Below are 14808 nucleotides of genomic sequence, written 5' to 3'. Positions count from 1 at the left end.
TTGTGGTCTACAAGCGATTATACATGAAAAATATATTAAGCTTTGGGCATTTCAGTTGCACATGTCAATATGTTTCCTATATAAGTCTATTAAATTAAGTGATCCCTAGCGCGGGGAAAATATTGAACCAGGGCGCATGATTCATAGCAGTTTGGTAAAGGTCTCTAAGGCAATGTAACTCAAACATGTTTTCATATGTAAGTCTATATAAATTAAGTTATCTTTGGGGCGTGGTTAATCTCGATCTCATGTAGTTCAAACCTGTGTTCTGTACATCGTCTCATTATAAGTAACATTTCTGCCAAAAGTTTTCTTTTTTCTCTGTCGATCAAATAATACAGAGCAGACACCAAATGTCAAAATTGATACAATATGACTGTGACCTTGACATCAGGAAGGCCAAACCTGCGATCAGCACATCGTCTTGTTATAGTCTATATTTCTGCGAAGGAGTTTCAATTTCCTTCTACGGGTTCAAAATATACAGAACGGACACGAAACCTGCTAGCAGACTGACTAACGGACGACCAGGTGCATAACATTATGTATATTTCACGGGCGTATACAAATACACATTAGGCTTCATGTTTACATATCAAATTGCTTATTTAATAATTGTCTACGTGCGTCTTGCGTAAGCTAGCATTTTGTTTCGGTAAAACGAAACCAGAAAGAAAACCAACTTCCTGGTAGAAAATTCTTCAATTCTTCAGTATTTTTCAATCAATATACACTATGTCCCTACTAAATGTTATAAATATGTTTTTTTTTGGCAGATCATTTCTAAAAATGAATGAGCAATTATTTGGATCAGGGTCATTTATTTAAAATCGTAAATTCATAAAGAATAGTCAATTTGTTTTGCTCTCAAGGAAACATTTGAATGCTATTAAAGTTAACTTATATAAAATTTAGATCAATAATTTTAAACTTGTTCAATTTATGACATGCTTTATTTGTTAGACATTTAATGAGAGTACACGGTTAACACACGATAATTGTGAAAGTGTAAAAATAGTGAAATAGATCGGATTTTGTTTTGAGGGAATTAATATTAGTTTAATTACAGTTCATGTTTCATAATTGCATAGATTAAGGCTGTGTTTTGTCCTATATAGGTGTACATATGTCTAGCCCTAGAAAATAACAAAATAAGAAAGAATGTATTTTTTTCGTAATATTTATAGACCACTAATCTTTTTGCAAAATTTCTGATAACTTACGCTTTTTCAGTTTATTCCGAAGTAAATTTCTTCACTATCTTTGCATATATTTCTGTTTAAAATACCCAAGCTCATTTATGTAAGAAATTCAAATATTATGTTTTTAGGCTTTTAAACCTCAGTGGAGTCCCTTTAATGTTGAAATTGTTGAAAAACAGTCTGAACGATGGACATTGCCGACATTATTACAAAACTTGATGGCACTCCGAAAAACATGTACGATCTCGGTAAGTTGTTGGACGGACGACCAGGTGCATAACATTATATATATATTTCAAGGGCGTATACAAATACACATTAGGCTTCATGTTTACATATCAAATTGCATATCTAATAATTGTCTACGTGCGTCTTGCTTAAGCTAGCATTTTGTTTCGATAAAATGAAACCAGGAAGAAAACTAACTTCCTGGTAGAAAATTCTTCAATTCTTCAGTATTTTTAAATCAATATACACTATGTCTCTACTTAATGTAATAGATATGTTATTTTTTGGCAGGTCATTTCTAAAAATGAATGAGCAATTATTTGGATCAGGGTCATTTATTTAAAATCGTAAATTCATAAAGAATAGTCAATTTGTTTTGCTCTCAAGGAAATATTTGAATGCTATTAAAGTTAACTTATATAAAATTTAGATCAATAATTTTAAACTTGTTCAATTTATAACATGCTTTATTTGTTAGACATTTTATAAGAGTACACGGTTAACACACGATAATTGTGAAAGTGTTAAAATAGTGAAATAGATCGGATTTTGTTTTGAAGGAATTAAAATTAGTTTGTTACAGTTCATGTTTCATAATTGTATAGATTAAGGCTGTGTTTTGTCCTATAAAAGGTGTACATATGTATAGCCCTAGAAAATAGCAAAATAAGAAGGAATGTATTTTTTGTCGTAATATTTATAGACCACTAATCTTTGTGCAAAATTTCTGATAACTTTCGCTTTTTCATGTTATTCCGAAGTAAATTTCTTAACTATCTTTGCATATATTTCTGTTTAAAATACCCAAGCTCATTTATGTAAGAAATTCAAATATTATAATTTTAGGCTTTTAAACCTTAGTGGAGTCCCTTTAATGTTGAAATTGTTGAAAAACAGTCTGAACGATGGACATTGCCGACATTATTACAAAACTTGATGGCACTCCGATAAACATGTACGATCTCGGTAAGTTACTACTATAATTATACCAATTTTTCGAATTCTTGAAACACTGATGATGGTCATAAAAATGCTATACCTTTGTCTTCGTAATATGCAACATTTTGTGAAAGCTCGATATAATTTATTATGGTTCAGTAAAAAATTTTACCTCGGTTGTTATGAACAAAGGAAATAAATTTTCCTAACGTTTTTCTGATCCCGGGTAAACAGTTGCGTGAATTAGTACATATTGCATTTCGTTCAATGTAGTTTAAATTTCAACTTTATTGTTCTTTTGTAAAATCAGTTTGAAGCCTAATGTTTAACAAACAAACGTTTCTAATTTCTTTCGTTTGCAGATAAGGATTTTGATCGGTGGGTACATACAGAACGAGAAATTATAATTACACATTGCTCCCCAGATAGTTTGATGGCAGAACAAATGAAAGCAAAAGACACGGTTGGAACATATCATGAATATTTACCATTATAATGTTTACAATATAAGGTTTTTAACATGAAAAACTTTCTTAATTCAATAGCATTGTTTTCTTTTTTCAAATTTTGTCTATGTCGAAAACTAAACTACCGATATGAAAATAAGATATACATTTACACGTGGACTTTTTTGTTTTAAAGGTTTATGCAATTACACGGTATGTAAGAGGCAGAGTTCTCCTATTAGCAAATGCAAGTTACCAAGCATTGCGACTTTTTAAAGATCTTTTCACGCAGATGAACTATACTGTCAGAATTGAAACAGGAAAATCTGAAGAGGTAACATAAATACGCCATTTAACACTAGAATACATGTTTCTGAACATCTTTTTCTTGGCAATGATGTTAAGTTTTATTGTAATTGTTTCAACACATTATAGTTACACACAGAAAAAAAGTTTTCTCGATGATTGATTCTAAACTTATATGTAGAGACTATCGCCTAGTAACTTTGCATATTGAATAAGATATATATTTGAAATATAATTGTCAAATGTTGCGTTGCTTTCATCAATGGATATTATATTAGGATATCAGAAGTATAGTTATTGAGGAGGCTAAATGCGAAGACATTAAATATGTGGATTCATTTGTGGTAATTATATTTGGAACACCGGATAACTTCACATTTGACTACATACCGACTTCTTTAAATGACACAAATGCACCTTTGCTGACAGGAAAACCAAAACTTATATACGCCATAGGTAAGAAGAGTTGGTTTTATGAAATAAATATTCTATTTAATATGTTTACTTATACATGTATATTCTAAGTAAAGATACTTTAAATTAGCTTTGAGTAATTCGAAAGTATTACATTATATATAGCAATGACAGAAATTTGTTTGTTGTTGTAGTTTTACTTTTTGTTGTTGCTGTCTTTTTTTTCTTTTTTTTATTTATATAAAAATGACTTTATGTTTTCTGTTGTTTGCACATTTTGCTATAATATCTTATTATTAACAAAAGGTGATGACAGCATAGTAGGTCAAGTAGACCAAGCTGAAGAGAAGCATTCCGATCCAGACATTTTATCAGTGTCAACAGGTATTACTTTAGTAGTATGTACTTTACAAAGTAAGAAAAATAAACACCAATGGTATTCAAATTAATAGGAATTTAATCTACATGTAAATTCCAATTACATGCTTTGAAAATGTTTGTATAAAATAAGTATGATATGCGCTGGTGCTTAAAACGTTATGTTTCATATTGTTGTCCTGATTAATGTTATTCTTAAATGCATCCAAACGGTGTTGCCCTCAGTGGTGTAGCTTCCTATAGGCCTTGTTGGAAAGCGTTAATGTTTTCAGCTACTTTCTAAATGTTTGATAAAACGCCATGCCCATGTTCAAATGGTTCTGCTTAAAGACCAACAAGGCAAAGGAAACATTCACAGAACGCAGTCCCCCCCCCGACACACCTAACCAAGAACGGGAGTGGACATAAGGGCGGCAAAAGGAAAGGGACACGTAATGTGTGAAATAATAAAAACTAATACCGGCCCATATAGGAATGAAAGGGATGAGGGTTGTAAAAATGGAGAAAATAAGAATCCCCAAAGAAAGCCCAGCACGGCAAAATAGAAAATGTTGCAGGCTCGGTCCGATTGAGACCGTTCATGGACGGTACTGGATAGTGTAAGTTACCGTCCACGGCCCCCTAGCACACGCTTAAGCAAAATTAAACATTTTACATGACCTGGTACAATTTTGAATTTTAAAACATCCGCAGATGTGTAAGGGTAAAAGGGGATAGGGTAAAAACAGTGAGCCCATCTAGGGTGTGTGAGCAAAAAATTGCATTTTTACTGGCGTCTCTAAGATTACTAAATCCTTCTAAGCCTGTTAAGTTTTCAATTTTGTCATTTTGACCGTTCTTATTTTTTTCCATTTTTTCGTTAAGTGCTAACCTTAAATTTACAAATATGTATATGTATATTTTTTGTGTTTTAAAGGACAAAATTTATTACATATTTATCAACTAGAAATATTTTGAAATGTTATGTCTTAGTAAATTCAATGCATTTTAACTACAATTGATTTATCATTTCAAGGTTTTAATGGAATAATATTCTACATATTCATTCTATGCAAATTTGCACACGAGCTATCGGCATACAACATTTGGAAACTGGTAAGTCATGGTTTTGATTTAATGTACATTTTTACTAAATTTTGTTAGAATGTTTGTTGAAGTTAGTTAAAGCTTTTAAGTATAAGTTTTATAAATATTGATATTTGCTCTTCCGTGGAGATCCAGTTCGCAATGAAAACAACACATTGTAAGGATGGATCATGATTCATCACTTACCGGTGTCAAACGTTTTTATCAAAGCTTATCAAAGGTATTGATATACAAAGTATCGAAATAGTATTTTTCACAACATAAGACAAAACAAAAATTCAATACGGGTAATGTGTCATATGATAAAGGTGGCAGGAACTTCAAAAATTCGAAAAACACTCTTTTGCAAATTTGCAAACTTTTTTTGTTAAAAATGAATGAATGCGAATCCAGCTGAATGTAAAAGAATATATATATTTACAAACAAGATATAAAATTATTGAAAGTTTCAGTACCAATGTTTTATCCTTGTTATAATTGCATTTTATAAATTGCTGTTTTAGTTGGTTCGTTTGTTTCTGTGGGATTGACTGAGTTTTTTTACGTTATTTTAGAGGCACAAATACCAAATATTGTATAATATACACAACCAATTGCACTTTTCAATTTTATGTAATTGAAATATATTTTAAAATGTATTTGATAATAAATTTACCTATCAATAATTAACCATGATATTTTGATATTTTTGTTGACTGACCTAAAAAGATGTTACAAAATGCGAGGCTCCATAGATTTGCAGCATCGACACATTGTACAATGAAGAAAGAGTTTTACTTTTTCCCTGGACTAACTTCATCTGGTAAATATGAAAATTTATTATTAACTTATAAATGAAATATTGAAATATATTAATGAAATAAAATGCGTGTTTTCATTTCCCGTATTTTCACTGTAAAAAGAATTCACTTCAGAGAAACAATTTTTTCAATATTTTCACTGGTGTCTAGTCGGACTACTTATTTCTAAATTCAGCCAAAACAAAATATTTTAGGGGAAATCTTTCAAAAAATGTATATAATAAACAGAAAATTCAATACAGTATTTACTTTAATCTTGTGGTATGACAATTATCATATTTCACTCGTGGCTACCGCCATTCATGAAAATTAATATTAATTTTCATACCACTCAATGAAAATAAATCCTGTATTTACAGAAAAAAGTGAATATCCCCTTTATATGCATACCATGTTTTAATTGAAATTGAATGTTGACAGTAAAAAAAATATCAGACTGGCTAGATAAGTCATGGAGTCTTAAATATTACTAATGGATAGAAAATAACAGAAAAATAGCAGAAAATATACTAGAACCGTTCAATTTATTTTGCACAGATTCTTTAGAAAATATTTCACTTTGAAACTGTTTTTATTTAGTCAAAGTACTCTCCCTTAACATTTGTACGAAAAACCGATCTTACAATGCTTAGGTGAAATCTGATTTAGGTTTAATGTTCATATATTGGTATACATCAGAGCTAAAGGTATATCCTGTCCGATATCGACATCCCTATATATGTGTTTTCAAGTTATGAAATGAGGACAGTTGTAACACCTAAATGACCTTATTTTCAAGACTAGTTCGGAGTTGTGGGCTCGGGCATTTTCTTGTTTTAATTCCAGACGACGTAAATTTTTCTATCCTTTTTAACTTCATTTCATTCTAAAATACCCAGTGTTTATATAGTTTCCCAGTGCCACTTCTACAATGAGGAAAAGAAATTTGAATTGTTTCTTCTTTTTGCATTTCCAAATATTGCGTACATAATTTTCTTAGCATAATTTTATGATTGGCTACCTGGTTCCTGTGCATCTCTTTGCGTGTCCATATCTTATTATTTATCTTTCTTATTTGCTAAAAAAAAAATGAAACTATGGTTTATTGACAGTGTAAATGGATGTAAAACGGGGGTACATTTGTAGCATTTTAACACATGTCTTCATTTGGTTTATCTGTAAAGATATTTGGTATTCATTTGTTCGTTATAAGCCTAGCCTTCTTTTTCTTCTACAAAAATTGTAAAAGCGGACACAAAAGGTACGCAATGCATTTGGTAATTATTTGTGTATCGGTTCCTAGAAGGTTTTTGACTTGTTTGATATATTTTCGTCAATGACTGCAGTATTGGGTTGTCCTGGAAGTTGCTAATCTTCTAGAATCAGTTTTCAATGCTAAACTTTTTCACCTATCTTCCGACGGTCGGATAAGATTAACTTGTATGTACAAAAATTACACGGCTATAATTAAGAAACTACTGGCCGATTTTGGTGTGATTTGTTTCATATTGTAATATAAAGATCGAAAAATTGTGATTACAATAAGGCATGTAAAAATCATTCTGTGGTAGAACACACGAACCTCATATACATGTATTTCATGTGCTTTACGTAACTCTTCTGCTCGTGCTTGTGATACATTATCAGAAAATGCATTACAAAAATGGAACATATTTGCAATACATATTGAAAAACACTTCTATATAAATCTCAGTGTTTCCCGACGAAATTGAGATTATGCATCCTGAAGATATGCAGTTATATAAGAAAATGTTGGAAAAGGGAAAAGTCAAAACATATAATATACGACTGATGTTTGTTGGCTTGTATGGCGCGGGAAAAACGAGTACAGCACGACGCATTTTGGGAAAGGAAATTGATGACGTTACAAGTACTGACGGAATAGATGTACATACTGGAAGATGTAAAATAGATATCAGAAATAGAAAATGGAAGATATACAATGGTAAATGACTTAGATAAATTGCGAGGATATAAATATGTACACGAACATGTGTTAAAATTTGGCAAATATTTAGTTAAAAATACTGATGCTTTATTCAATAGTTATTGAAAGTAATTATAATGAAATAAAATTAGAAAAATAGTGATCTATGCATTGTGTCATCATATTTTTTAATAAATTGATTAAATTAAATGTTTTTATATACACTACTTTGTAAATATTATTTATAGATACTACAGAACATTTGACGCATAAAAAACTTAAGACCCTACACTTTGCTGACGAAGCAACACAGGGTCAGCTTCCAGACATTAAAAACTTAGAATTTCAAGAACCAAAATTACTAGCAGACATAGTTAAAGACAAAACTTGTGCGAAAAATATCGAAGACGAATATAACCTTCATTCACAAAAATTGTATAGTTCGAAAGGTTTAAGCAAAAAACGGGTAATTGATGAATGTGAAGGTACAGCTAATGACGATAGTGCATCGAGCTCAACCTCATCAAGGTCATCCAGTTTATTGGGAACAAGTGAATGTCGAAGAATGAATGTAAGTGAGACTTGCATATAACATTAGATTGTATAAATGTAGGGCCAATTCAATGATATGTAACACAAGTTTGAAAAAAGGTTAATGCTTGATTTACTGATAAGTCGTTTTGCAGTGTATAGGTAATCAGGTTTTTTACACGAATGAATATTTCTCTCAAGCTTAGTTATTATCATTCCATTTTAGTATAAAGGCTGTTACAGTAAAACGGTTTGAGCAAAAAGTCTTTCCCTTAAGATTGTTATTCAAAGTGGAACTTATACAAGTAAAAACACAACTTTCACTCAGTGAATATTTCTTGTATTACATCTTATTTGTTCACACTGTGATTTACGTGGTGATTGTTGTTTTTAAATCCTTGTTTAATTTGCTTATGTTTCCTTTTTAACCGTTATAAGGCAAAAAGTCTCTGTCTGGCTAGAATATCGTAACACAGCCCTGATAAAAATGGCAAAGCCAATTTCAGTCATTTATAGTTGTCATTCTTTGTAAATGAATTAATCTAATTATCGTTTCATTAGAAACTTTTTAAAAGTCTTTAAAAATGATTATTTTTATTCAGTGGTTAAGTTTGTTTTTCTTATCACTACTCTTAATATTTTTTTTGTCAATCTAGTCTTTCAAGCACTTCTGTACATGATGATAATTATGTAATATTGTTACTTAACATGTTAGTCCATCAAATGCCATGCTATGTACTGTTTATTCTGAAATATTATTAATTTCAAATTATTTAAAGAAAGGTGTATTTTTCGGGAAACCAGTTATGCTAATAATATCTTATGTATTTTTCTGACACCTGCTATAGAGACACGTGCAAATAAAATTGTATGCATGATAATACATACAAAACTAAGGGTATAACAGAAAATGTGACTAATATATTCAGCGAAATATTTTTCTTTATTCTTTATTTATACTTCTTCAAGGTGCGATCAACACCTCTCTCAAGTTTATATTCTTTGAATTCAACCGAACATTTTGAAATTGTAAACGATGAAACGGGAAGCATGAAGAGAGCTCGAAAAGCCCTTAAAACTGATACAGCAAATATAGGTATAAATATCCATTCATCACTTTATTTTAGATTTTTAGATTAAACTAATTTGTTGTTAATATAAACAATCCATTTTTGCATACATTATAAATATACATTTATTTTACCAATTTACATTTTAGTCAATTACTTAATAAGTAATCATGTAAACTGTGAGACTGGTAATCTTACTGTAAACTGATGAATTTCCATTGTTTAGGCAATCTCCTTTTTTTTCGAAAATTTAAATTAAAACTTAAATTATATGAAACATTGAAGGAAGACAATACTCAGAAGCTATAGTTTCACTATGGGACTTCGCTGGTCAGTTTGTTTATTATGCAACTCATCAGCTCTTCTTTAGTCAACGATCGATATATCTTCTTGTTTTAAATATGGAGGACGATCTTGATAAAACCTTAAACGATTGGTATATGGATATAAGAGGGAAACAATCAATTGAGACTAAAGGCACGTATTAACTTTTATTTCTTCATTGTTTAATTAATTTGAAATTGGTATATATAACATTAGATATATGTATAAAACAAAATGACTTTTATATTAAATGCTTTAAAAGATGATAAAACATGTTTTCATTTTTCAAACTAAGCGATACAGATCGGTGGAGGTTTTGTAAATTCTTAATTAAATGTTTTAATATTGAGATCAGCTTAATTATTTGATGTTCCATGCAAAGGGAGCCTGCAATATTTTCTAATTTTCCAGTGTTGAGCGACCCTTAAGGTGTTCATTTGGCTATGTTAATAAAGCCGATTAATGCATACAAGAAATAACAACATAATTTTGCAACTTCTGTTTATTGAAGGTGGTATCAACTTCTGGTTAAGATCTATTTTCACATACGCAAAAGGATCGTCGTATGGCATACCTCCGATCGTAATTGTGGGTACACATAGCGACAAACTCACAGGGGTACATTTTCTGTTCTGCAATTTTATCATTTGATTAATTTGATTACTTTAAGTTTAAAAATATACATGTAGTTGACTATAAAATTTTAATTCTATTAAATACAAAAAGTCTTTTGCCTTTGTTCTTATTTTCCTTTTTTCAATTTTCTTTTAAAGAAAATCATCTTTAAAAGCATGCATACATTTGATATTTTTTGATATAAGGACTTAATGTTAAGAATTATAAGAACGCTGCTTGGGACGTAACGTTTGTATGTTGATGCAAACTCAAAACAATTGTGATTTATGAAGCTGTCATGATTTGCTTATCTCTTTCAGAATGATTCAGAGAAAACAGTTAAGGCAAATATGTATTTTAGAAAGATAAGAAACGTTTTCCAAGGATCGCCACACTTAAGTAATATTCGGCACGAATTTTTCCTTTTAAACAATACAATAGAAGATAAGGAGTTAGAAAGGTTGAAAGATACAATATTATCTATCTCAGAAACAATGCCGTACTGGGGAGAATTGATTCCAGCTAAATGGCTTGAACTCGAGCAAGTTCTTGATGAGAAGCGATTAGAGGGGAAACAGTTTATAACTATGAAACAACTTGTACAACTTGATAACACACTTGCAAGTCCTTTGAAAGAAAAAAAACAGCTTCAGATTTTCCTCAAGGCGCATCATGATACGGGCTCTATCATCCACTTCGGTGATTCTGACAAATTAAACAAGTTCATCATTCTGCAACCCCAATGGATCATAAATGCCTTCAGAAGTCTCATTGGCGCAACAGATTTTAGAACAAAGTATGGAAATTTACAGAGTCAATGGGAAGAATTCAATGAAAATGGAAGACTCACACCTGAGTTTGCAAGGCAAATTTGGAAATTGGATGAGGAAAATAGCTTTTTAAAAAATTCTGATCTTCTTCTTGATGTTCTGGAGGAACTAGATATCATTGCAATAGCATCAATACTGACTGAAGATGGGGAAGCTGCTATGAAACTGGATTTTTATTACGTTCCATGTATGCTCAAAGAAATCCCACCAATCACCTTACTACAAAAGCAGGAAAGAATTGGATCGTTCAGTACACCTGTTCTGTGTTTGAGCTTTTGTAATGACTTTATGCCTCCAGCAATCTTCTACCGTGTTGTAGCATTGTGTATAGGCAAGTGGCCAATAGCTAAGAACGGAAAGAAGATGTTGATGTATTGTGGTTGTGCTGTGTTTGAGGTTAACTACGGAAAAGGAGAGGATCTTCATAGACTATATCTGTTTAGCAGACAATCAAAAATTGGTTTGCGATTAACAAGATACAGTTCAAAGAAAGCAGGTATGGTTGATTCAAATATTTGTGACCGAGTTCGTCGCTTCATAACATCGGCTGTGAAGAAAGAGTTCATGCGTTTTCAAGTTGAACAAAGTTCAGAGGAAGCACGCTATTTTTCTTATGAATTACAATGCAAGGAAACGACGGAAGACGATATTTTAGAGGAAGGGTTGCATAATGAAAAGGACCTATTAAATGCTGTAGGAACAGACTTCTTCTGTGCCGAGCACTCGGACAAAACTGACCCACACTCATTAAAGCCAGTCGAAATGCTTCATGAATGGTTTAATGGAAAGGTAATATTCAATGATTATCCTTCTAGAATATTGCTATTCAGTGTACATTATCTGTCATGACTTCACTTTTTATTAATTGATATATTTATATTCCATTTATTTTCAGATACCTCGAGGCATTCCTTTGGAAGGTCCAAGTGTATTTGGTATTTATGTTCCTACTTCAAGTTATGATTAAAAAATAAAGCGATCAGTAATAATTTTAAGGCTTGCCTTTCTAATCTTTATTTAATATAATAGAAAATTATTAATTAAAATTTATTATATTTTTCATTTGGATTTTATTGGAGGAACACGAAAACTAAATAAATTATAATTACATTGTCGTACTTATAGAAATAATTAAAAAAAATATTTTTATAGGATTTTGTTTCTAAATTTGCTAAAACTTTTATCTAAGAAACGATAATTGCGCTTATCTAGATACATGGGTCGTAAGATTACCTGAAGAGGTGAAGCATAGGCATATTACAGAGAAAACATTGTCGAGACTGACAAACGCTATCGGGAAAGACTGGAAAAGGCTGATGAAAGTTATGAATGTCAAGGTTTAAAACTTCCATACTAATTTGTTTATGCTATTTTATATCAAATATATTTATACACGTCATTATAACCATGTTTTTACAGTTCATTATATATAGGAAACTTTAGGAGAATGGCTTTATAAGTAAAGATCCTTAACACCTCCTATTTTACATGCTTAAATGCATCAATAGCTCAAAAACCTTTTCAGCATGGCTTAGTTTTAAGTTGGAGAAAAATAGGTAGCCTTCTTCACATTGTTTGTTTCGGTTTCCTTTAATTTTCTCTGCTGAGAGTTTATATGCATCAGAACAATATAAAAACGAGACAGGTGTCTATAAAAGCTATTTCATAAGCAGTTTTACATTATGATAAAACAGCAAAACATTATTTCTATATCATAATTGAATGCAGGATGTTCCAGTTGAGAAGATAGAAGAAAACTATCCAGAAAACGAAAGATATCAGAAGTTTTATGCTCTTTACCAATGGAAGTCAAATATAGACAAAGATGGCAGAAGAGCGTCAAATATGGATTTATTGCAAGATCTAATGAGGGCTGCCAAGGAAGGCATAGCCATTGACTTTGAAGAGGCTCAGAATGTATTTGACGACCTGTAACTTTTATATTTAATATGGGAACTAATTTTGTCGTCAAAGTTAACATTCGTATGTACATATTAATAGAAATTATATCAGTTTGGGAGTCATTGAATGGATAAGATGAAGAATCAGATTTTTTTGTTATTTCAAATTAATCAAATATTATCCCGTTTGGTTGTTTACAAGTATATAAGTTCAAAAATAATAAATGATAATTTTTCAGTCTTCCAATAATATCTGTTTTAAAATATGACAAACAATGTGTATTAATTTGGGTAAATTGTCCGATTTCCTTTCCTTTTTCAAATACGCTCTTCTTTAAAATGCGAACGGAAACATATTTGCAGCCGCGGAAACACATTATTTTCGGCGTTTGTATTTCAATTCAAATAAAGCAAAGTAACTTTTATTTTTGTATTTTGTCACAACAAAACCTATAATTAAAACATACATTTTATTTTACGAAACGTTCTTTTCTGATTACGCGGCAAGTATTCTATATTATGTAGACTTATAAAAATCTGGAAACAAAGTGATCCCTCGGAAGCATTAATTACAACAAAATAACATAAGAATTACAGACTCGATTTGATTGAGTCTGTACATCAGGAATAATGAATAAGTGCAACATCCCTCACGCCCCCTAGAACCGGCTTGTGCGGTAATCAATTCTCAACACTTAATAGTGCTGGCATCAAAAATTATAAAGCCATTATCAAGCCATTACTTGTTGATTGGTAATAATAAAAAGCTTAATCATGGTCGCGTGGTTAAACCAATCAGTTGGAAGAAGATTAGAATAAAAGAACAAAATGACTTTTTAAACAATCTTAAATGCAATATCTCTGACATAGACTGAAGCCCATACATTTTACAAAATCTACATAAATCAACAGGGGCCATTAAAACGGACGAAATTATGAAAGATGCACAATGTCAATGATTGTTTAAAAAAAAAATGAGTGAATGATTTGAAGTTTTACACAAAATTATTTCGATAGACTTGCATCAAGTAGTAAAAAGAATAAAACAAAAATCTCGAAACAAATATTTCCAGTCCGTTATGTCAAAGCAAGCCGCAAAGGAGTCTCTTTAATCTTTACAACCGCCACAAGGTAATTATAAACACATTAAATTAACATACAAACAAACAAAAAGAACACAAAAACAGCAACAACAAAAATCATTAAAAGTTATTCATATAAAACTGTCATCAAAAACAGCCTTTTTTCAATTTGACACCATACGGGTCAATACAATCTTTTGAAAATAGTCAACTGGTGATAGGTTTATATTCTATTTGTTTACTTACGTTTCATCCATGCATATTTACGTAGTTCAAAACATTCATTAAATACAGCAATAAAAAGCATGGCCAATATTTTACAGATTTATAGCAGTCTATTGCTATATGATTTAAAAATACTAAGAAAAAAATATAAGAAAAAAAACGTCATTAAATGTTACTAAATATATAAAATTATCTTGTTCATATCTACAATGTTATGAAAAATGATATGTTCATAAACGATATCAGATTATAACTAACAGGACGTGCACGTGCGGTTCACCGTGTGACGAACTGTAAATAACATTTCACTTTGGTTTCTTTGAAAAGACTCAACCAAGCATAAAGCACGCTCAATTTTGTCGTTTTGACTGTTTTTAAAGTGACATTATGCCCATTCATGGTTAGATATAGGGTGAACAGGCGAAGTCAAAATAAATTAACATTTTCTCATAATTTCTTTCAATTTTATAATTAACTTCACATGCAAGTATCCATCGGGATGTA

The 14808-nt window shown here is 30.8% G+C and overlaps 2 protein-coding genes across 3 annotated transcripts; both read left to right on the top strand.

The window, feature by feature from the left end:
- Positions 1-857: 857 nt before the first annotated feature.
- Positions 858-3183, top strand: LOC132738464 (uncharacterized). 2 transcript variants are annotated; one of them, XM_060725969.1, is made up of 4 exons: positions 858-1450; positions 2277-2396; positions 2732-2832; positions 3012-3183. In XM_060725969.1, exons 2-4 carry the CDS (start codon positions 2336-2338, stop codon positions 3156-3158), a joined length of 309 nt encoding a protein of 102 aa, XP_060581952.1. In that variant the 5' UTR covers positions 858-1450; positions 2277-2335; the 3' UTR covers positions 3159-3183. The 2 variants fall into 2 exon arrangements, with proteins under 2 accessions (XP_060581952.1, XP_060581951.1); XM_060725968.1 differs by lacking the exon at positions 858-1450 and adding an exon at positions 1798-2002.
- Positions 3184-3403: 220 nt separating this feature from the next.
- LOC132738463 (probable serine/threonine-protein kinase roco6) lies at positions 3404-14400 on the top strand. Its single transcript, XM_060725966.1, has 13 exons — positions 3404-3577; positions 3842-3919; positions 4929-5008; positions 5708-5801; positions 7493-7744; positions 7975-8297; positions 9227-9353; positions 9613-9804; positions 10163-10269; positions 10587-11885; positions 11992-12031; positions 12309-12433; positions 12825-14400. Exons 4-13 carry the CDS (start codon positions 5708-5710, stop codon positions 13029-13031), a joined length of 2766 nt encoding a protein of 921 aa, XP_060581949.1. The 5' UTR covers positions 3404-3577; positions 3842-3919; positions 4929-5008; the 3' UTR covers positions 13032-14400.
- The last annotated feature ends 408 nt before the right edge of the window (positions 14401-14808 follow it).

Source organism: Ruditapes philippinarum, unplaced genomic scaffold, assembly GCF_026571515.1.
Source record: "Ruditapes philippinarum isolate M1 unplaced genomic scaffold, ASM2657151v2 ctg1591_1_1_1_1, whole genome shotgun sequence".
Lineage (NCBI taxonomy): Eukaryota > Metazoa > Mollusca > Bivalvia > Venerida > Veneridae > Ruditapes > Ruditapes philippinarum.
The sequence above is the reverse complement of the archived record's forward strand: the minus strand, read 5'-3'. Positions and strand labels throughout refer to the sequence as shown.

Excerpts from the sequence above, each read along its gene's own strand:
- LOC132738464 (XM_060725969.1), top strand. The coding sequence starts at position 2,336 with ATGGACATTGCCGACATTATTACAAAACTTGATGGCACTCCGATAAAC. Across the intron at positions 2,397-2,731 it reads GATAAACATGTACGATCTCG|ATAAGGATTTTGATCGGTGG; the intron begins GTAAGTTACTAC and ends TTTCGTTTGCAG. Across the intron at positions 2,833-3,011 it reads AAATGAAAGCAAAAGACACG|GTTTATGCAATTACACGGTA; the intron begins GTTGGAACATAT and ends TTTGTTTTAAAG.
- LOC132738463 (XM_060725966.1), top strand. The coding sequence starts at position 5,708 with ATGTTACAAAATGCGAGGCTCCATAGATTTGCAGCATCGACACATTGT. Across the intron at positions 8,298-9,226 it reads GTGAATGTCGAAGAATGAAT|GTGCGATCAACACCTCTCTC; the intron begins GTAAGTGAGACT and ends TACTTCTTCAAG. Across the intron at positions 12,434-12,824 it reads TGAAAGTTATGAATGTCAAG|GATGTTCCAGTTGAGAAGAT; the intron begins GTTTAAAACTTC and ends AATTGAATGCAG.